This window comes from Accipiter gentilis, chromosome 13, assembly GCF_929443795.1.
Source record: "Accipiter gentilis chromosome 13, bAccGen1.1, whole genome shotgun sequence".
Lineage (NCBI taxonomy): Eukaryota > Metazoa > Chordata > Aves > Accipitriformes > Accipitridae > Astur > Astur gentilis.
In genome coordinates, this window is record NC_064892.1 from 25,688,565 (window position 1) to 25,712,262 (window position 23,698).

The 23,698-nt window shown below is 35.4% G+C and overlaps 1 protein-coding gene across 3 annotated transcripts in view; it reads left to right on the forward strand.

Moving 5' to 3' along the window:
• The window catches only part of DIAPH3 (diaphanous related formin 3), a 242,630-nt gene that overhangs the window by 152,818 nt on the left and 66,114 nt on the right, over positions 1-23,698 (forward strand). For all 3 annotated transcript variants that reach the window (XM_049815693.1, XM_049815694.1, XM_049815695.1), the window contains 3 exons: positions 2,062-2,186; positions 8,671-8,835; positions 13,692-13,827. In XM_049815693.1, coding sequence (XP_049671650.1) covers positions 2,062-2,186; positions 8,671-8,835; positions 13,692-13,827 — 426 coding nt within the window. The remainder of the gene's footprint in view (positions 1-2,061; positions 2,187-8,670; positions 8,836-13,691; positions 13,828-23,698) is intronic.

The window sequence follows — 23,698 nt, forward strand, 5'->3', positions numbered from 1 at the left end:
TTGTGCACAACCTGTTAATCAGCTCTAGGCACTGAGTTATGGGTTGGTTTGGGGTTTTTTTTAATCTGGGTAAAAGAATGTAGCTGTTACTCAGCTGCTACCTGCAACTGATGTAGAGATTTTTTTGGTGAGTTGGGTTTTTTTTAGTTTTGTTTTCTTTTTAAACCTGTGTACTTGCTGAGTCTCATAATTCTGTCATTTTGTAAGTAGTGACTTTTATTTTATTCTGTGAACTCTTTTTATGCAAGACAAACTGTATTGTGAAGAGTCATCGATACTTATATTAAGCACAAGGTATTGTATTCTGTGTTTCTTAGCAGCTTTCTAAGGAAATCACTGTCTTAAAATTGTGTGTGCCTACCCACAAAGGCTTCATATGACAGCAGAAGTATGACTTTCTAACAAAATCCCGTTTGTTTCTGAAACCTCCGAAGACTGAAACGCATCTGTAGTCAACATTGTCAGCTTCTAATTTTAGCTCTGCTTCCCAAACAAGGCAGTTTCTTAACTACTGAAGGCAACTGACCTACCTGATGATGATTTGGGCTTACCAATTGCTGAGTGAAAATCTGCCAAGTCTAACATACAATTGGAAAACAGTGGTTTTGCATAAACAGGGGGGGTTCAAAATTGTGATTATAAATTATAATATGAGGTTATATTTATATTCCCTTATTCTTTTTAGAAAAGTTGATTGTCTACAACTAAGTTGTCTATGTTGTTTGGTTTGGGTTTGTTGGTTTTGTTGTTGGGTTTTTTTGTTAGGTTACATTAGCATTTTAAGAGGTTGCCATTGGTCGTTTTGCAGTTGTGTTAACCGTTCTGCTATGAATGGGATTGCAGTTGCTATGCAACATTTTACTCTAATAATTCGGGGACTCTGTCAGGCTTTTATGAGAGAAAGATGTGTTCTTTATGTGTATTTTATATTTCCCATCACATAACTCTACTCAGTGGGTGAAATCATGGATCCACCACAGATCCTAGTAATGTCATAGGGCCACAAACTTTCTCCAGGGGTTTAGATGAAGTTTAAGGTAGCTTTACCTTTATAGGTACAGTATAGTATGAATTAAATATATAATGAAAAAAAAAATCAAGTCACTAGACTAATATTCAGAGTATGTTCTTAACTATATATATTGTTCCTCTGGAATGTATTTAAATGTTAAGTTTACTTCATAAACAATCAGGAAGTAGGTTTTAACTGATTGCAGTAATACAAATCCAAGATAGAATACATGCTAACAGGAGTTATCCTCAGGTTACTCTTATGGTGTTGATATTTTAATCAACTATTTACAGATCAAGTGTTCAACTTCCATGCATTGCTTCAAATGGATGAAAGTTGTATTTCCTATCTTCTGATAAGAAAATTTGCACTTTTTCTACATCCTTCTATAAATCCCTGATGTTTCATCTCTACTTTTTTCTTTTTCCTAAGTCCCTGTTTTGCTCTGCTGCACCCTCTCAAGTGCTTGCACTTCCCCCCAGCTTGGCAAGCACTTTCGCTCTGACTAATTCTGTTGTTTTTTACCAGGCATCGTGCTTTCAAACTAGGGAATTGAGTCTTAGGTTTCATGGGTAGGTGTTTAATAGCCCCATTTGCTGTATGTTTTGAGGGTCTTATTTTCTTCATGATTTTCCATACAAACGTTCATGTTTTCTGTTTTAACAGAATGAGATTGAAGAAAGCTTTGTCATTCTTGGAGTAGCTTCAAAACTTGTGCTTTGGTTAATCAGAAGAGACAGACTGGCATATGTATATCTCGGGTTCTTTAAAACAGAATGTTAATTGCAGTGCAAAACCTTAGGCATAAAAAGAAAACAAAATGTAGTGTTCAAACAGCATACATCTAATCAGAATAAGGCAACTGCATAAGTGAGGGGAACTGAATGTTGTAGAGTGACCCTCTCATCTTGTATGGTAATTTGTTCAGTGTGCTTTTATTTCAGAATTAAAAACATAGTATGCTGATTTGGGGAAGGTTTTAACTCATGTATTTTACCAACAATCTTTCTTGTTTAAGGTGTTAACAGAATGAATGTTCTGTATTTTAGTCTCAGCAGAAAACCTGGAGAAGAGCCTGAAGCATATGGAGAGGCAACTCCAACAGCTCGAGAAGGATTTGCAGACTTTTCCGGTTCCTGAAGATAAGCACGATAAGTTTGTAGCAAAAATGTCAATATCCTTTGGAGTATTATTTAAAACAAACAAACAAACAAAAACCCAAAAAACCCAACCAACCACAAAACCAACAAAGCAAAACCAGAAGTAACTTACCTGCATTACCTTAAACTTTAAATTTCTTTGCATAACTTCTGTCTAGTGTGTAGCATTTATTTTTGAAAAATATTACTTTTTTTCCCTCAAAAACAAAATACATGAACAGTCCAATTAAAGGATTCATCTGTAGTGGATTGAATGAGGAGAAAAATGCTTACTGTCAGGTTTTACACTGTGTACAAATTTCTTAACTTAGTGAAAAGCAGTTATAATAGGAATGTAAAGCACTTCACTTTAGCGTTAAATGATTTTTTACAGGAGACTATCTCAGAGAGAGATGTCTGTTATCCTGTGTTTATTAGTGTTCTAGTTTATGTGTTACCACTGTGAATGTTTTTGTACATGCAACTACAGAACCAAAAAATTTCTATTATTTCAGAAATAAGACTCATAGCATGTGAAAACTGGTTTCTGGTCTTGTTTTTGCCAAAGTTCCTTTCCTCACTATTTATTCCAAATCCTGCAGCCAACTTCACTGCCTGTCTCTCTCATAAGAAAGCCTGTGACGTGAAGATACTTAATTAAAGCAGAAAAAACCCCCATTCTTTCGCTTAAACCTCCCTACCAGATGATCGTCATATATGCTTGGCACTGAGACTAATCTGGAAGCAGAAATATCAGCAGACAGAGACAGGCTGAAATTTCCTCTGCAGGCCTGGTTAGGTTATTACCTGGCTGGAAGACTACTTTGTTATGTACAAAGGCAGGGGTACTCAGGAGATGGTCCTCTTGATTAACCTCATACTTTTAAATAAAAGATGGCAAGGGACCCTGAGGCCAAGTGGATATACCGGTTCTTGCTGCATTAGGGCCAGTTTTCTCTTCACTAGACTAGCTGCAACCAAAGTGTTTACGTCTTAGCTTTAGGCCTTCTCTGCACTCAGTGTTTTATCTGTAACCTTTCAATGTTGCTACTAATTTTTTGTAAGGTTGGGTACTTTTTTGGTGAGGTTGTTCTCTTTGTTGTTGTTGTTGCTGGCTTTTTTTCCCAGCTCAATGTGGTTTTGAGAGATATGTTGCAGCCCACGAGCATGGTGTCTCTATAGTAAAAAACATAAGTTTTTCCCCTGAAGAAGTCAATAGCATAATAGAACTAGGATAGGGGTCCTGAAGGCAAGCATTAAACTATTTTCTAGGAAGTTAGAGGAACACATATCCATGATAACATTCTCGGAAATATTGCTAGGACTATACAAATGCAATATTTTGAACAGTAAATATTATGAACAGGACTAGTTTGCTCTCACCTACTACCTCTCCCAGCAGACAGGCAGTAATTTCAAAACAGTAAAGTTGCATGTGGTTTCTAGCAATGTCTGTGAACACACTAATTAAAGAAGGTCACTTTTAGAAAAACAGGAACTTCAATAATTACGAAGCAAAAAAGGTTTGATGTAAAGGTTAGATAATCCTGCCCAGCGTGATGAAGCCTGGACCTGTCTTTACTTTTATTCCTATGACAAGGAAAGCTGAGTGATGCTGATGTCTTGAAAAGCATGCAGCTCATAAAAAGAAACCAGCAGGAAATCTGAAAAAGGAAGGATGGTGCTTTGTTGGAAATAATTTTTCATCCTGAGTACAATTAGGCTCCATGGACAAGCAGGCTATTACATCCTGTCGCTAAATATCACAACCCAAGGGCCCCTAATGAACTGATTAGCATTCTTGTTTCTTTAGGAAGTCAGATATATGCACAGTTGGTGCACTCTTTTATTGACAAAGTCTATAATTATGAATATTTCTCCTATATATTAAATTGTGCTAGTCTGTCAGTCATCTTATGTATGCTAGCTAAAAAAGGAATTATAGTTATTATTGCGGTTCTTCTGTTTGCTTTAATTAGGAAAGTCAAAGAATATTGAATTAATATTGATCTAGAATATTAAATCCCTTGAATGAAATGTTCAATACAAAAGCACAGTGAACAAAATACACTTGTACGTTCAAAATAAAAATGTAGTGAGTTTATGGAGAGTATTTAAATTGTATATTAAAAACTTAATTAAGTAATTAATTAAGTAATTTAGTCAACATGCTCTTTATCAGTCCGGTCAGCATCTCATGTTTCTAAGTAGCAGCTGAGAAACTCTTGACAAGTTTCAGCCTACCACTGAACATAGCATTGATGGCAATTTTTACAGAAGCTTATGTAACTAGTACTTGAGAAACAATGAGTTGGTTGCTGCCTGTCGGCTAGAAACAGAATCCTTTCTTTTTGATCAGTTCTCTATTCCTCTTGTCATTTAAGTTGATTTGTTGACATTGCGAAAAGAGAAGGAAGGAACAACTATTACCCAAGTCCGAGCCTGATTTAAGTGAGGTAGAAGAAACCCGTTTCAGCTGCAAGGAGGACACTAAGTGTTGCCTCTAAACTGTCAGTTACTTAATCGGCCTCGTAGTTTGAACTTCCCTCTGTGCAACATAAACAAACTGAAGTCTGTAAGATGTCCTCATACCCCAAGGACTGTGGAAGATTACAGAACCTGAGCTGGTTAGGTGATAAAAGATTGTGTGTTACTGTTTGGGAGAGGGTCAAGATGTTGACTGTGTGGACAGGTAATAAGATAGAGCTTTGGCAAACAATGTGAATTTAAGTATATAATTCCTTTATACAGGTCTTTAATATCTGGTCTGGACTTCAGGCAGGTATTACAGCTAGTACTGGTTTTGCTCATAATACATGGGATATACACACTGGATGCAGCAGCTCTGTGTGATACAAATACATGTCAATTTGTTTTAGTTTTATAGCATATAGATGAGTAGGAGTGAGTCAAGGAAAAGGTATTATTTGACAAATACTCTTCAGAAGGTCCTAATTTAAAAATCTAAACATTTCTGTGTTTTTCTTGAACTATTATATTCAGATACAGAATTTTGCTGTTGAACCTTGCTAGATGTATATGAAGGGAAGTGTCTGTGACGTATTTTTCAGACAATTGCAACTGTTTTTCCAAGAACTTGATGTGGGAAATCCTCAAGAGAGCCCTAGAACATTCACACCCTTTGGCCTTAGTAGAAAACAATGCTGGTTTGAAGTGACCTCAAAGGCTTTTTGCACCAGCCTTCAAAAAGTTTGCCTTGTTTTTATGCAGACTGTTGCTGCCTAGCGTAGTGGCAGTCTCAGTGCAGTTTTGAAGATTCTGCTAAAATATATGCAGCATCTATGTACCTGCTAATCTTTTGTTCTTATGCAGAATAATATTCCTTTTTCAATTGTCGACACTTAATACATAGGTTAGTTTGTGAAAAAATCAGAAGTGATGAATATGGGGCCTTTTAAGGAAGTGTTTGGTACAGATTAACATCATTAATTACCTGTTCTAGTGTGACAGCTGCCTTTACTTGGCTTGATACTCTGCACTATATTAGTATTTTTAAACCACAATATATTAAAATCAGTATAAACCTCAGACAAGCAATTCACTGTGAGAAGAGCTGCCATGAATATGCAAGACCAAACATACAGCAGTTAGAAATTTTGCCACAGATATTACTTGTCTCAGCCCTGCATTGCTTTCCTGTTCCATTAATGAGCAGAATGATGATCTGTAGTCCCATGAGTCCAAAAAGGCAGTTCGTGAAGTGAAGGCACTTCAGAAAAACTTAACAAATACCTAACTTCTTGACTTCCTTTTCCTCTCACCTGTGTTGCAGGTCTGCTGTACTTCTGTCTTCATTCATCCAAAGCCAATGAATTGTGTAGCTGATAATGCATATATATCAACCTGTTCATAATAATTACAGTTGGGATTGCTGTACTCAGTAGTATTCCCTGTTGTCTCCAGTTTAGCTAGCTAACAAAAGCCACGTTGAAAGAAAAAAGGAAGAGCGCTTATTAAAAATACCTAAATTGAAGCACAGTCTCAGTAGAATACCAAGAGCTTAGGGTATCCCATAATGCACCAGATGGAAAATAAAAATCTCAGGATTCATTGTGTCTGGCGTTGACACACTGGATAGTAAAACATCTTTCCGGAGTGCTGTACTTTGAGTTAAAGCTGTGCATCCCATATTCAAGGGGAGTCACTTTTAACAGTATAAACTAGGCAACCTATGTGGACTCTATTAACATAGCTGTAACTTTAGCTGTGTCTTGCAGAATGTCACAGAAATTTCATCTCTCTCGCCTCCCTGCCCCCCCCCACCCCCACCCCATGTTTCCTTTTCAGGATATACTCTGGCATATCATTCATTTACAAGATGAAGTGTACATTTTTTTAATAATTATAACTTTTTTTTTTCTCTCCTAGAAAACTGAAGAAAGTTACTGGAATGTTTGATGTATGGCATTTATACATAGTGACAACAAAACAAATTCATCTAATTTTTCTTTACCCTTCCACTCTGTGGAAATAACAGCCTCATAATTGCAGAAAATAGTGTAGTTTTCCCTAAGTTCTGTTAATGATCTAGGAATCACAAATAATAAGTATCCTAAATTGTAGGATCAAAAATAAACAGGATGTAGAAATGCTTTTTTCTAGTTTCACTCAGCATTAATTTTACTGTTTTCCTTTATTACAGTTGTTTGTTGTTTTGGTTTGTTTGGGGTTTTTTTGAACTGCTGACATTTCTTTTGATGGTCCTAACTTGTGTTTTGTCATGTCTTGTTTCTCATGATCCTTTTTTTATTAAATAGTTGGGCAGCTGTTACAAACTAATCTTTCACCAACTTTCCTCGCTGTCCCACCAATAGCTTTTTAACATCCTTAATAATTTTTAAGAAACTCAGCTCTGAAGCATAGTTTCCTGTAGGCTTTGTGCATCTTGGGAGCTAAGTAAAGGGGAGAGATTCAAAGGGTTGTGGAAGAAAAAGTGGGCCAGCAACATCAATTCTCTTTGAGCTGTTGCTAGCCAGTCAGCGCGGGCAGTCTGAAGCCGCTCACGGGCTGCGTCTTGTGAAGTCAAAAGCAACATGGAAAGAAGCTCATCCTGGCTAAGGAGCCTTGTCAGAGAAAGAGAAGGTCTGAAATCGAGTGGTTGGGGGTGATGGAAGAGGGGTTTAAAATCATTGGCATCTAGGCTTTAGTTAGTCCTTTTCTACAAGACTGTCATAGTGGAGACTGTTCTGCCCCTACAGACCCAGCTAATAGCTATCACAGTGACTAATTTTAATGTTGTGGAAATGCTTTGTTTCTCCTTTCCTGCATCTGTCTGAGAGCATTATTGTATGACTTCCTGGCATGGATTCTAAATCACAAAAAGAAAACCATTAACTGCTGACTTTGTATTTTAAAAGCAACGTTAACAAACCTGAAGGACATTTAATAGTGAAATTCAAATGGGTTTCAGCTTCTAAACAAAACTAAAAGACGAGTGCATCGCAAAAAACCTGAAGAGTGAAAGCAGTCATCCAGCAGTAAATTGTTACTATGTATTTAAAACACCATGGTGGACAAAAATTCTATTCGTCTAGTTTTTAATGCACTTGATTCAAAATCCTGTGCTTCATAAAATAAAGTGACCGTAGTGTATGTATCTGTAGTATAAAGAATACAAATATGGTAAATTCTCTTCTGGAGTAGTTGGGGTGGGCAATTGGGAGTAAGGGTAAAATTACCATTTCTTGACTTTTGTAGTCTTTCCTGGAGCAGGAAAATAATGGAACATAAATATTTGTTTAGCTACCATGCCATTAAAGTAAACATTTTATGAAGTTGTCCTACATAAGGAAATGACTAAACACAATATTTCTTCTTTGAGCTTCTTTGGCAAACTATATTATCAGAAGTCTTGGATAAACACAGGTTTTTTATTTCATTTATTTTATACAGTATTTTGGTGCTGTTTATAAATTCTTTCTCTTGTAGATGTAGTTCTATTGTTTTCATCTCTAATTTAATTAAGTTGTATTGACATTGCAAATAGCCTTAGAAAAAGCCTAAATACCTGATTCAGCCACCAGGAACAGGAATTAATATTTCTATTTTTACTTTAATTTTAGTAGGAACTATACTATTTCTTGATATATATTTAAGTATTTAGGTTAGTTATTTGTATCTGTACCTAAATTCCATGTAAATTGTAATTTATATACCTAAGCCTTTTGCTTCAATAAGGAGACAGTGATACTAAATAAACTACATAGGTGCCTGAAGTTAGAATAGTCCCATACATTTCACTTCATACAAAAGCGTATACTAATGGAATAATCTTTAAATTTAAAGTGGTTGAGAAAATTTTCTGAAAGCACCCTGATTTATTCATAGGTCTAATATACACAGTAAAGACTAGGAAGCCTATATGACATTGAAGGAATTATTTTGATACTTCATTTGATGCAAATGAAAGATGTGTGTGAAATACAGGTCAATGTTAACTAAGAGCTGTGGGTTTGACTGGATTCACTGAGTATTCTTGCAACCTTAACAGCAGCATACAGCTTTCTAATTCATGCCAAAGAAGATTTTCAGAAACTTTCAAGGATGCATGAGAACATGGAAAAACTCTATCAGAATGTGATGGGATATTATGCCATTGATCTGAAGAAAGTTTCGGTGGAGGAGTTTTTAACGGACTTAAACAACTTCAGGACAATGTTCATGGTACAATCTGTTTATTCTATGCCTAATGTTTCTTAGAAATTATTTTTTGTAATCTTTCAGTTACTGAACAAACTAAAAATAATTTTCTTCCTCCTCAAATAGTAGCTGATACTCATATCAGAAATGATAGGATATCCTAAGGATAATGGAGTTTTGAATTATTATTTGTGGATGATTTCTTTCTGAAAGAATTGGAAATTCCTAGTAACAATGAATGTAATTTAAAACTGAGCCTCTTACATGCATGTATAACCTGAAGGGAAAAAACCTGAAACTCTGCCTTTCTTAAATACAACTGCATTTTCCGTTTAAAGGATGCTTGTTATTTACTTCAAAATAAATTTTCTAACAATTAGTCTATATTTATAATTCACGCTCTTCCCATGCAAAATCCAGACCCAAGATTCTATTTTCTTTAATTTTTCATTTGCCTGCAGCACTTGATCAGTGTCAAGGTTTGCATTTGTAAGCAGGTTCCCTGCTATGGAAACTCAGAGCTCCTTACCCTGGCTTAAAAAAACCCAGCATATTTTCCTCAAACTCAGACTGTTTCTAAGGACCTTTAATTTTTGTGACAATAGGTTCTCTAGGATTTTAGGTTTTATGCATTTTATATGCCTAATTTCTTCTTTTTGCTTTAAAAAGAATGATTGTTGGAGGCAGAGGCTAAGAATTATTATTTTATTATTAATTTAAATCTTTTAATTATATTTGAGAAACAGACATTAGGCTGATCCAGGTTATTGTGGGGTAGCTCCTTTTGGGTAGAGCTCAGAACACAGTTATAACCATCATTCAGACTCACTGTTAGCAGAGCTTTGCCTTAGAGTCATCTAAAATAGTCACAGATGTGGAGATTAGCTCTGTCCTTGTATCACAGGGCAGCACCTACATTATGTATACAAACGTTTGCATGTACTAGCTCATCATAAAAGCTTGAGCTATTTTGGAAATCTAATTTTATTTTTCTTTATGTATTTTTTGAGTCCAAATGCATTTTCATTATGCTTACAAATTTTAATAATAGGTTGGGTTTTGTTTTTTAATTTACCGAAATGTGATTTAATAGTTTTAAGAAAAGACCTTCCTGAAAAGTGAGGTAGAAATTTCTTACCAGGGTTTTTGTTTATATATTTGGATCTGATTATATATGACTATAAACAGTCTTCTTGGCAAATTTCAGGATAATCAGATGTTCTCCAAAATATTGCACATTCTTTTACCATTGTCAATGTAGCTCTTCTGGAAGAAGGATGATTAACTTGATGATATACATCAGAATGCATACTCAAGACTGATATATCCCTCCATTTAAAATAACCAAACAACTTTGGGAAAGCTGATGGCTATATAAGTTCAAAATACTTTTATAGAGCTTTTATTTAGGATTAGTGGGGATTGCTGTCTTGGTGATTTATAACTATATTCAAATTGGTAAAGTTAGGGGGGCAAGGAGAGGTTGTGGTTGTTTTCGGAGGGTTTTTTTTAAGCTTTCTTTGCATAAATATTTTTTTCTCTTGGGTTCTGAACACTCAGCTGGTAAGCAACCCTTTCTTAATGAAGAAATGGAAGAAGAAAAAGGCAGGTCCCCAGTTGTGTATGAATTTATTAATTTGGATAACTTGGAAAAGGTGACTCCTGTCACATCTGGCTACCTATGTTTAAATAGCTTAACTTGCTGGCTACACACCTGCAGGTATGTTATCTGAGCACGAGCTTTGTGACAAAATCTGGAGCAGTGATCCAACTCATGCCTATTGATCTGTAGAAAGATTCAATTAAGTTATTTTACCATCTAGTCCTCATTGCAGCCTGACACTTACCATTACAACACACTTATTTAAGTTGCTTGCATGTTTCCCAGTCTTGTTTGGGTTTGCTTGGTTGATTTTTTTTTTAATTATTATTATTATTTCAGACATGTCTGAGGGTGTAGATAAGGAAAAATACTTCTTTCGTAGATATTGAGAAAGGGTTTCAAATTCCTATGACCATCTATTTTGAGGAAAGGACTTAAAATGGAACACATGTTTAGCAAACATTGGAACATGTGAAGATTACCAAGCCTCTGCTATTTCAGAGTTTTAACAGCTAAAAACCTAAAAGGCACAGTCTTTAATCAGAGTAATTTTGCCTGGCAAGTTATATATGCCAGATTTTTAACATGGGCATTGATTATGTTTTCCTAACTTGATCAGTGCCTAATTTGAAACTCAGAACTTCAAATATTATTTCAGAATTGCTAAATATTATGAAATAGTTATATTACTTTAATTTCTGATGTTTAAACCACACCTCCCATTGAAATACTGTGGAATAAGAATTCTAAATCGTTAGGTTCATCTTGAATTGAAGACTCAAAGAAATGGTTATGCTTTACTTTAATTACCCCATATTTCTTTTCTGTGTCTGTAAAATTAGTACCGATACTAACCCCTACTTCACAGCAGTGTTGTAGATAGATTAATTAATGCTTCAAAACAGTTAGATATTATTGATGAGCATGATAGAAGAAACCTTGAGGAAAATTAATAATTCTGCCTTGCAGAGCACAGTTTGAAGGCTATATGAAAAAGGTGTATAGATAAGGCATGAAACCACTTATCATTCAATGACACTAAACAAAATATTGAGTAGCTGCTCAGTTTTGAAACTTTTTGGAAAAGTTTTTGGAGATGCCTCGTGCAAGACACCTGAGGTCTGATTTTCAGAATTGTTTAGCATTGGTCTTGATTACTGACAGAAACTGAAGGTGGTTGGCATCCCACAAAACTTAGCTCAGAAGACTTTTAAATTTAGTGCTGATATATCATTAGATTCTTAAAAAGTCCCAAACTAAAAGACTACTTAAGTCAGCAGTAGGTGTGGGAAAGTGAAGTTCAGTCATCCGTGTTGTCAAGCAAAGTTGATAATTTACATACGGTACTTACCTAGTTATAATGCTCTTTTTTTGTTCTCAATTAATGAAAATGTTTAAAATGTTTAAAAAAAACATGTTTAAATCTGGAGACATAGACTTCAGGTTCATAGCTAACTTTGTACTTAAGTATTATTTGGCGGCTGTGACTGCTACGTCTGAGCACTAGATCTAGAGCAGTTACTTGGCCAGATCCAAAAAAATGGGTGAAGTACCTTACCTTCAGTGCTTCAACTCCCAAAGCTAAATTCCTGGTATGGTCAGTGGAACATCTTAGGTTTCAGAGATCTCTGTTAACCTCCTTCTGTGCTTTCACAGCATCAGAGGTACGGCTAACAGGCTCATTCCTGAAATAAGGTGAAGCAACTGTAGTATTTCCTCTTCTTGTGTTTGTCTAATGGTTAGAATTTTCCTGCAGTTGTAGGAGAGGGAGGGAAGAGGCCTTGAGGCAACTCTCATGTCCAAGACAGTAAGCTAGTCATAGGACTATAGAAACTCCTTGCTCCTGTTGACACTAGATTGCTCTGCAGCAGATATATGACTTAAAGAACCAGAAGAAGAGCAACCAAGTAAAAGTTTGTTCCCTAGACTCTGGAGGATTTTTCTTTTGTATTATGCCGATGAATAAAAATCAGAAACGATTGTGGAAAGTACAGGAAGGATCCCAAGAATGCCTCCATCTCGGAAACTCTAGGCCTTGGCATGTTATGCAAAAAGCATATACTTTGGTAATTCTTCTGAAGGTTGCCTTTGCATACTGTGCCGCATGCTGAGTGCTATGCTGCTCTTATACAGCACAAGCGGTCAGACCACATCTAACTTTTTAGGCCTTTTGAGCAAGGAAGTGTTACAACATTTAATCTTTGAAATGCAAAAACGGTGAGAGACAAATATGTGTTCATCTCAGTCAAGTTTGTGACAATTCTTGGTATAAACATTTTGCAGAACTTGACACCTATGTTTTGTGTTGAAAACACATGGAATATGTAGGATAGGATTTGGCTGTAGGGCATAGACCTCTAAACCTCGGCATCTGTATGCGAGCTTGAGTGTCTCATCTCGTATTCTAGTCAAGGGAGATGCATACTCAGTACAGTTAGTGGAATATGGAGAGTTGCCTACCTGATGTCTCAAAGGAGACCTTTGCATGTAACTGCCTTCTGAAAAGAGGAACTTTCTGCAATGAAGAATAGGTGCATGGCACTTTACATTCAATGCAAGCCACAGTAGAGCACTGAGAATTTACCAGTGTACATAGCTAACAGTATAATAAAAAGGTAATCCTAAAATAGCTTTGTTAGAAAATTATTGAATGTGACAGGGGTTTTTTTGCATAATATATGAATATGCAAAATAATGATTTAAAAACTCTGAAACTCGTAGCTCTGTTTTGGCTTCATTGGAAGCTTTGGAGTACTTATTTATAATTCAAATAAACAGTGTTGTACAGGTATTAACCAGAAGACAAGAATTTATAAACCCAGTGAATTAATGCATATGTGGATAAGAATAAGAAAAAAAGCAGAGCTAAGTCACCCAAGCAGCTTTGTTTTGCTTGGTATAGTGGCAGCATGAGAAAGAATAAGTGTTGAAACTATTCTAGAAATACAGATAGTGACAGACTTAGAGTTTTGTAAAACCAAGTGGTTTAGATATTTTGAGTTTTCCCTACATTAACATGTGTATTCTTAAGATGTATTTCTTGCTGAATTTATAATCCCCATTTGGGGGCAATTAGTATGCTTTTAACATATTTATTCTGCATTTGCTTACTCTTCTGAATAAAATGTACTAAATGTGGAATGTAAAATATTTATTTGGCTTGATAAATTAAGGTTAGTTAGGAGATGTGATTTTAAATCTTTTTTCTTTGTTTTTAAGGTTCAGCTTTGTTTTTGCTAAAAGTTCTGTTTTAATGGAACTTACTTTTTTTTCATAGCAAGCAGTAAAGGAGAATATGAGAAGAAGGGAAGCAGAAGAAAAACAGAGGCGTGCTAAAATAGCTAAGGAGAAAGCAGAAAAAGAAAAACAAGAGAGGCAACAAAAGAAAAAGCGCTTGTTAGAAATGAAAACAGGTAAGTAATGTAGAAAATGCATTTTACCTAGCATTTTACTGGAAATAAAGCTGCTATTGCTTCATTATTTGAATGTGCTATGAGAAAAGACAGAATACATGAATGATTTTCACCAATTAAAGTTTACAGCAAAGAGGTTCTTAAATTTTGTTTTGTTAATGAGCTTCTCTAATTACCTGTTTTCCTCAAGCTATTTTAGAACTCATAATGCTTCTTTGTATTTTTCCATTAGAATATATTAAACCTTGTGTGACCAAGTATAAGTTCAGTTATGCTCAGAAACCTTTATGTTACCTGAGAACAGACATTTGCCAAATCACAAAGCCGTTTTCTTTCTTTTTACTAAGGTTACATATTCATTTTTGCTCTTTTATGAGAATAAGCTCTTCCTGAAGTAGTCTGGATTTTTCTTTGAGTATGTCAATTGTTATTTCAATAGGTCCCTATTGAAACACCTTAAAAGAAAACTTAGCCATGCATTTTTAAAGTTACTCATTTATGCTGTGTTGTCTTTTGTACCAAAAGAGATGGCAGACAGTGAGATCTCTACTAAAAAAGATGTCTGATGATCTTCTATACTGCTATATTTTATCGTAGACTGAGCTTCTGGAATCCTTCAGAATGATACATGACTTACTGTGTAAATTATTGTGAGCTACTCTCATTTTTTTTCAGAGCAGATCTTGTTAAATAGTTCCCCACTCAAACCCTGGTCAGCACCTTTGGCATAAATGATTATCTGTCTCTTCCATGTTTCACTAATAGCCAGAGTAGGTGTACTTAGTTTCAGAGATTCTTCAGACCAAAAATCTTTGATTTATTTTCATATGAACATCCATGTCTTGAGGTGCAAGACTAAAGCTTTCTCTTAAGGTTGGAAACAAGGTGGCTGCCCTCCAAACACAGAATTTCTAATTCTTTAGAAGTAAATTCAAGACCCAATCTATCAGTGACAATCTTTTTAAAGCTCACAGAAGATAGAGAAGGCTGCAGAAGACTAGGAAGGGGTAAAACCAATATCTGTATTCATGCATGGTTGGAAGTGTTTCAAAAGAGGTTAGATATTCTTTTCTCAGGCATGTTGTATGTATGACTGATAGTGCTTTGGATAGAAAATTGATAGTCTTTCAGGAAAAATTAAAGCTCCTCTCAAGTCCTGTTCTTCATAATGTCATGTTCAGGCTTTCCAGGATCTAGGTGCCAATGTTACGGACTTCTGAGTCATATAAACCTACTGCTTCAGCTAACGTAGCGGGGAACTATGTACTTGTCATCTACAGATCAGCTAGGTCGTTGAGTAAATAGCTGTTTTATCTCTTAGTAGCTTGGTTTTTTATTAAATCATGTAAGTGTACAGAAAGAGGTTTCTTGCTCTTGTTAGCAGCCACTTGAGGTTCAGTCTGGAATGACTGATCTAAGCAACAGCAAATGGGAAAAGATGGTGTTAAGATCACCTGAACCTCATCTTGAGTCTGATATTCACTAAATTGGCCACTGATGGGTCGTTTTTTGTTCTGCAGAGCTCCTTGTAAGGTTTCTTGTGCTTGTTTGCAACATCATTTTAAAAAACTATTAGAAAACACGAATTCTGGCAGTAGAAAGCACCTGTGGTAGATTTGTTTTTCAGGAATGGCAACAACAACAATACAAAAAGTGAGGGTTTGGGTTTTGTTTGGGTTTTTTGTTTTGTTTTTTTAATTTTGGCAGTCTTATGAAAACTGTATTTACTAATTTAAGAGGCATAATGTTGCTCTGATTCTGATGGAAGAGTAACATAGACATTCAAAACTTATTTTTTCCTTTTTTTCCTTTTTTTTTTTCCCTAGCCATAACTAGTTCATTGAAAGGTTGTCTTCTCATTAAGAATCTGTAAATCAGTCACAAAATGTTTACATCTGACTTGCTGACAAATTTCTAACCAGGTCTTCCCTCTATCAAAATACAAAAACCCTCTTGCCTGGAGTGTGACTGTGGAATAACTTATTTTTGCTGCATATCATTTCTTTATATGGTGACTAGATCAGATGTTAGATTTGTAGAAACATTATTCCAATTACTGCTTGAATGAAGTAGCTGAAATCTCATTGATGTCACCATTGCAGAAATTATTTTCTGGAATTCAGAGAGGTGCATACTTGAAGAGGAGAAAAGAATAAAGTATATGTTCTAACTGGTTCTTCAAGATTATTTTATTTTCCTCAGTGAACATATCATAGTGTACTCTACATCTCCACTCTTCATTTTTGAGTAACTTTGCTTTTTAACTGAAAATGACCTGAAGGTTAGGGATGCCTGTGTATCACTGTGGTATATGCCACTTCAGAGTTTCTTAACTGTTTCTCTTAAACTTAAAAAAAAACACACCACCACCACCACCACCACACCCCCCCACCCCCCCGAAAAGAAAACCCACACAAACAAACCACCAACAAACCAAAACCCACAACAAGAAAACAAAACATACAAACAAAACCCACAAAAACCAAAATATTCTCAAGTTCACAGCAGTGCCTTCAGCTGGATGTTTTTGCTTTGCTTAGCTGCTGCTTCTTTTCTTAATGTAAAAGCAGTCTTTTCCCAGTGCTTGAAGTTGTGCTTTTTTTCAGTGACTATTAATTGGCCATTAGTTGACTAGCTTACGGTTCTGGAGCTTCTGTTTTCAGCCTGTGCCCACACCTTTCGAGGCCTGAGCTGCTATCCAGTGCTTAAACAGGATTTCTGTCATCATCCTAAGCTTGTTTTCTTAACCACTGGTCTCATTTACAACACAGACATTTAACCTGTCCTAGATTCTCCTTTGTTCTTGAAGTCCTTTTCTTTGGATTTCTTCAGCTTTCATCTGCTTTCGGAAGTTATTTGAAGAGTAGGGTTTTGTTGCCTATGGTGCCACCTTCAGCTGCATAAGGTAGACAAAAGAGTGATTCACTTCTTCGCGTAGAAGTGACCTACATAATACTGCAAAAGTTTTTAGCTATTTGGGGGGTATTCCTGACTTTTTTTGTGTTCACAAAAACTTAAGATCTTAAATATGTACCAAAATATAGTTTTTATTAATATCTATTATTATTAATATCTATTATATTAATACCAAATATGTGAGTTGAGTCAATAAGTTGCATATAGCACATTAAAAGTGTATTATACTAGGTTTGACTAGCACTACATAGATTGTATTAACCCAAAACAAAATTTGATTCTGGATTTAAGGTAACTCCCAATTTTTAGCTTAAACTACTTTGGGACCGGGTTGAGGGGGATTCCTTCAGGGTGAAAACAATAATTTCATCACTAGTACCTGACATTTATTGCAAACATGAGATCAGCCTTCTCACAAACTGTAATAATCGTCTTAGCCTATGTTGTGCCTTTGATATACAGGTGACAACTTAGCTATCTAGATCACAGCTTACACTGTCATCCATACCCCTGCATCAGACTGCCTTCGAAATACTGTTACACCATTTTCAGTGTTGATATGATAATTTTCTAAAATTAGATAAATATGTATACTGTGTGATAAATCTTCATACAGTTTTCTGTTTGATTTTTTTATATTTAAGATCTAAATATATCAATATTTTGTAGATTGTGAAATGTGTAGTGTTTTATGAATATGCAGTACAGCATCTTTTAGAAAAACTTAGAATTTTAGGTAGGCTTTATAGTATAAATTTGGATCTCTGCTAATAAGACCATAGATTTTTGTTATTATATGGAATCATTTGACTTACTCGCTTACAAGTATATTTTGGAGATTTGGCCGTGAAGCCAATGTCAGTTTTAGATCCCTCTAAATTGTAATTTGCTAAAATTCTCAGTCTCTAGTTTATATCTTAGATAGCAACACTTAACGTGTCCTCATGACCACAGTTCAAATGGTTCACTGATACAAAATGCTGAGAGTCTTAAGTTTACATAATAAAAATATCAGCTCTATGTTTTCCTTTCAGCTTCATCCTAACTTGAAAAGTATGTGGAATTCAGTAAAAATTTTGAATGTCTAAGCAGGGAATGATATTTGGTATTTTGAAATTTTATGATAGTAAAATCTGTCCTCTAAATACTCTCTACAGAATGATATTCATCCTGAGATGCTTTGTCAGTAAGATTGCTTCACTTGCTTCTGTGAAGCCAGTTCAAACTATCATATGCTATCATTCCAAAGGTAAATAGCCAGTGGAAGGGGATCTTTATGTAAATGCCACTTGTCTGCATACTATTAACATTCAGATACATGCTTTCTCATGCTGTTCAGATTCTCAGTAGAAAGCGCACCAATCAATTATTTTGATCTTATCACAGTGTAAAGAATTCTGTAACTGTGATAACACCAGCTACATTTATTGTAGCATAATTGAGAACTCCATCATTGTGGCATCTTCATTGTGTCTTATTTAGAATACTATTTAAGTAACAAGCCACTTTAATCAGTGGTTATTTACAAAGGCTGCCCGTTCTTTTACGCAAAAGCAGTGAAATGAGGTCTTAAACATGTGATTTCCAATCTAGAATATTAGTTTGTTTTCAGTTGTGTTAGTTTCGCTTTTATCACAACTAACTGGTTTTAAATGCATGTTTCAGTTCATTTAGACAGTTATGGCCTTATTTTCAGTCAATTTTGCAACTTATTTTTGCAGAGGTTTTACATTGTTTATCTGGTTTTGGAAAAAAAACATTCATGTCTCAGACTTGCTGAGAGTGTTTTAGGTTTTGGCTCTTCAAACATTTACTACTTTATTACTGGCTGCTAAGTTGTGCGATATGAATATTTTCATTAGTTCTGTAGCGTTCTGCAAAACAAAAGGACACCATGGATCCTAGCACTGAGAGTTTAAGCAAGGAAAATAGTAAACATAATTAGGTAATTAAAATTCAGATTCCAACGGATAAAATGCTTGCATTTGGAATAAATTAAAAAACCCTCAAACCTACTTATATTAGCAGGTATCCTAAAGACCCTATTTTCCCTGCCTAGTTCAAGTTCGTAAGGCCTCAATTTTATTAATTTATTCGCATTGGGAGAGGAGAATCAATACTTCTTAATAGTATTCCTTTCCTCTGAGAGGAGTGAAGGACTGCAAATGTCGCAGATTATAAAAATCTGCTCATGTTCCATTACAACTGAGATGACATCAGTAGTTTCTAAAATATGTTGATAATTTGCTGTTTTAAAATGTCTGCTGGGCTGCTTTCCTAAAAACCCCAAGTTTTAGACAATGGTAGGTTTATTGCTAGATTTGGGGCATTTAGGTATATGTTTTGTGCAACTAAATTTACTGTGAAAGGGGGCAGAATTGTTGACAATACTATATATGAAGAAATCCTGAGGGTGTAATATTAATATCCAACAACTGTTTTTCTTCACTGGGGAGTTTCCCCTTTTGGAATTTCAAGTGCTCTGTTCATCTGGGTTCCTGCCTGGTGGGGATAACTCTTTCCAGTTGTACCATGACTGCCTCCACTTATTCTCAAATCAGACCCTCTTCACCAAGAGGATTCCTGAGGTCACTTTTTATTATTTAAATTTATTCTTAAGGATCGCTTTTATTATGAGGCCAGTGGGGAATAAATCTGTTCCGTAATTGTGAGGAGTGTCATTTCTTCCTCTTACATTAAATTACAACAAACAGAATGAACTGTGGGACTTTATAGGGTTGCCTACTCAGTACTTACTCATGTTAATACTTAGCAGGCAGTAGACAGTAAGGCTGTGACAAGCTTGGAGAGTAGATCTAATTTTGCTTTGTGCCCATTTAAAAAAAAAAAAAAAAAGTCCTATATATGAGGAACGAGTTGTGACAGACATTGACCACGAATCTATCAGAAAGGAGATGTCACCTGCTATGTCACTAAGTGTGGAGGTTGGTTTTCAGCTGCAATTGTATTGTTTTGACAGTAAAGTATAAATTATTGAGAACAGATGTTCCCTTAGGAATAATTGTCACATTTGTACTTGAGTATGATACAGAGAATGATAAAATACAGGTATGTTGAATTAAAATAAAAAAAAAAATTTGGCTTGAGAAACAATGTCTGCAGAAGCCACAGCAAAAGAAGAGATACAACAAAACCTTACCAAGTCTCACACTGTAGGATGTTCAGGGAATTGGATGTTTTTAGTGAAAAAAAGTAGAACTGATCTGAATGTATATTAATTAAAACCCAACAACTAATAGTCACAAGTCATGTTCTAACAAGATCTCAAAGGTGCTAAATCTTCTGAAGCATGGAGGTGTAGTTCATGCACTTGTTGGCAACCCATGGGCTCAGAATGCAGCAGCTGTTACTCATTTGTACTAAGTAGTAGCTCCAAAAGAATAAGATGTTTAGAAGAAACAATTATTTTTCTTTCTGAAAATTTTCCTTAGAAGTGGAACCTTTCGAGATACTAGCTGAAAGGCATTTGTGAATCTGAGGTTTACACAAAGCCCCTGGGAAAATAAATAGCAGCTGTATTTGGGAGAGAAAGAAATAGTCAAAACAAACGCAACTGTCGAAAAAATTAAGGGTCATTAAAGTAATGTCTGTAGATAAATATTCTTATATGACTTTTCATTTATGTTGTAGCAGTAAAATTTCTAAATAAATGTGAAAAGAATGCCACAAACTTAAAATGGCATTACCATGAAAAAAAAATTACAATCTGTGGAGCCATCTTTGGTATTAAGAGCTCTAACATTTATGCAGACAGTAGGTTTTGGTTTGAGAAAGCATTTCCTACTCCAAATACTACCTCGCATCTCCTCCGTAAGGAGGTAGACATCAGAGTCCTCTTTCAACTCTCACTCCTGCTATGTGTAAATGCTTTTATTCTTTTTGGTTTTTTTCTGAATCATCAAAAGTTTCTTCTCTCAAGTTGCAGAGGAGAGGAGGAATAAATATCCTTACCAAAGCATTAGAGGGTATGCTTTTTTTGTCTTTCCTTGGTCCAAGGTTGTAAGAGAGCCAAGAACCTCCTCTATCATTGTTGGAAAGCTAGCAGAAGGGAGGGTCATGTCTCTGACTCTTCCTTCAAACTGAGTCTGCGGCTGCTTCTGTTTCTGTGCTGTTCACTATGACGCTTATCTTCACTCAGCAGTACCTCAGGGGTTGTACAGAAGTACAGTCTTGTTACTGCATACCAAAATATTCTTGCTCTGAAGCTTGCTGACAGAAGTTACTTGATTCCTCTGGCAGCTTCCATCCATTGAAAGCTGTTAAATGCAAATACAAAGTCTTTGAATCACAAACTGCTGGAGACCAAAAGACCATTCTAGAAATGCCATTACATATTTATCCTGTCCTTTTTATAGATGTTTGCTATTGACTACTAGTGCATGAAGGATGCAGGCCTAGGTGGACCTTTGATCTGATCCTCCTGAGCATTCTTGTGCATTTATAGCCACCCAAATAAGAAGGGTCTTGCCCACCCAAACCTATCTGGAAGCTTTCCTTTGACTAAGCTCAGTCATGTACCCCAGGCAGAACTTCTACCACTCCATGAATGAGAAATTACATACCTTTTAAATTTCCTTCAGCCACTCATCTCTGTAGCACAACTGTCAGTATGAGTGATCGTTGTGTATATTTTCTGATTTATCCGTTGTGTATAAATTTGGATGGAAATACTAATGTCTTCTCCTGTGCTCAGTAAACTCCTTCAGAGGTACACAGCTCCCTGGAGCTTAAGTCACTCAACACTATACCACTGCTAAATCTTTCCTCTTATGATGTTTGTTCAGAGGTCCTTCAATTTTTACTCAGATGGAGACCTTTAGTCAGCTGAGCCTTGCTTTGCAGGCTGTACTGGTCAAAATCTATCATTATACAAAAAAAAACCATACAGGACTTTTTATGATGTCTTGAAAGTAAAGATACAATGTTAACAATGTTAAAACATGTATCTTTCTCCTTCACCTTGTGTGAACAGTCTGGAAAAATCTCTGCTGTCACTGTCCCAAGCCTGGTGTTCACTTGCCTCAGAAATTTTCATAAATTAAGGCACAAGAAGTGATGTAGCTAAACCTGAAAGAAGGCTGTGAAGGGATTAAATTTCACTTGATCAAAAACTGGGTACATTATATCTGACCTGAATTATATACTGAACTGAAGGAAAAAAAAAAAAGCCGTTTATATTCTAGTGAAGAATAAAAAAGTATTAATTCTGGTAATTACTGAATTGTGAGATCAGGACTTAATTCTTCAGAGAAGAAAAACAAATCCAATACCTTCAGCATTCCAAGTTTGTTTTTAAGTTATGTAAAAGCTTGAGTGCTGCCATGGAGTTACTTCAAAGATCATATAATTAAAGTCTTTGCTAATTCAGATAACTTGATGAGTAGCCCTTGAGTTTTTGCATCCTTTCTCTTCTGTTACAGCTATGAAAGATTAAGGTCTGTTTTTAATGTATACATTTGTCCAAATTGTGCAGTTTTCATTTCAGATGAGGCTTAGTATTCAGAGGTTGCCTTTAGGAGCTGATCTTTTCCATTACTTAGTGTAACAAAAAAGCTGTATGTAATTCCAATGCCATAAATAGATCCCAGTGGAAAATGACAGTCAAAGTCCCTGTAGATAAATCTCTTAAGTGTACAGACTGAGTAGGTGACATCAGCAGAAACAATGCTAAAGAATTCTTGGTTTGTTTTTTTCTGAAGCTCCTTAGTATTTCCTTCATTAAAAATAAAAACCTACCAGATTTTATTTATTTATTTATTTATTTATTTATTTTGAGAAAAGTAGTTGACTAAAGCTTTGATTGCTTCAAAGAGGAAATAGACATTTCTTTTTCTCCTGGTAAAGTGAACTTCTGGAGTCTTAGTGTTGAGTATGATGTTTCAGTTTATAATGGACAGATGCAGGGGAACTGTAAAAATGAAACATTTTTCATCCAAAGTAATCTTGTTGCACCACTCTTATTTTAAAACCATGTTGCTAATGATATTTGTGATTCTATCATGTCAGTGGACTGTTGCTCCTGGAATTATGGTAGATATCATTTGTTCCTTAATAAGTACATAAAATGCAGGAGTCATTACTAACTGCAGTATCTGTTGCTATCATCATAAGACATATTAAATTTGTACTGTAAAGCTCATGATACGCAGTGCACTAAAGAAGAAGGGTCTTTAATATTCTTAACATTTTTAAAGACATAATTATGAAATTAGGTGGTTTATATCTGACATGGCACTGAAATGTCAAGGGCAAAACTTCCAAGCTATTTTGGCAAGTTTACTTCTGCTTTAGATGGTATTTAAAAGACAGTCATATGAGTTTTAATTAGGTATGATATTAAAAAGTGTTTGAATCTCCTATTCTCCAATTGAAGGAAAAGAGATCATTTGACTCATAAAAGGGTATATTTCTCAAAGGAATTATTGTGGGCTATGTAGCTATCTGCAAGCTAACTGGATTACTAGTTCTAGGATGTCAAAAGATTGATACACTTGACTACCTAGGAAGCCAGTTGGGACTGGTGACAGCAAACTGCAGCAGCTTGTGAAAACCGATTGAAAGGTCCCATAGGAAGTGTTAATATTGAACAATATTTGTGACTCTTATACTATCACTGTAGCAATGTTGTATGCAGTTCTCCCAGGGCAATTTAAAAGATTTCTAAAATACTGCATGGTGCACTTGCATTTCTTAAGCTTTCCATTATATGAACTTGGACAGTATGATAGATAGTATGCGTATTGGTAGCTAGCTGTGTAACTTCATAGAAGGTGTCACAGTCAACTGTTGATGTAGGCATCAAAAAACAGAATTTGGAGCCTAACTGAAAGTGTAGGAGTCTGAAAAACAGGCTTTCTGCATGTTTTGGGTACATAGATTAGTAACTATGAATGTTTTTAGTTGCAGTGGTTAAGTTTTTTCAATACATCCATGC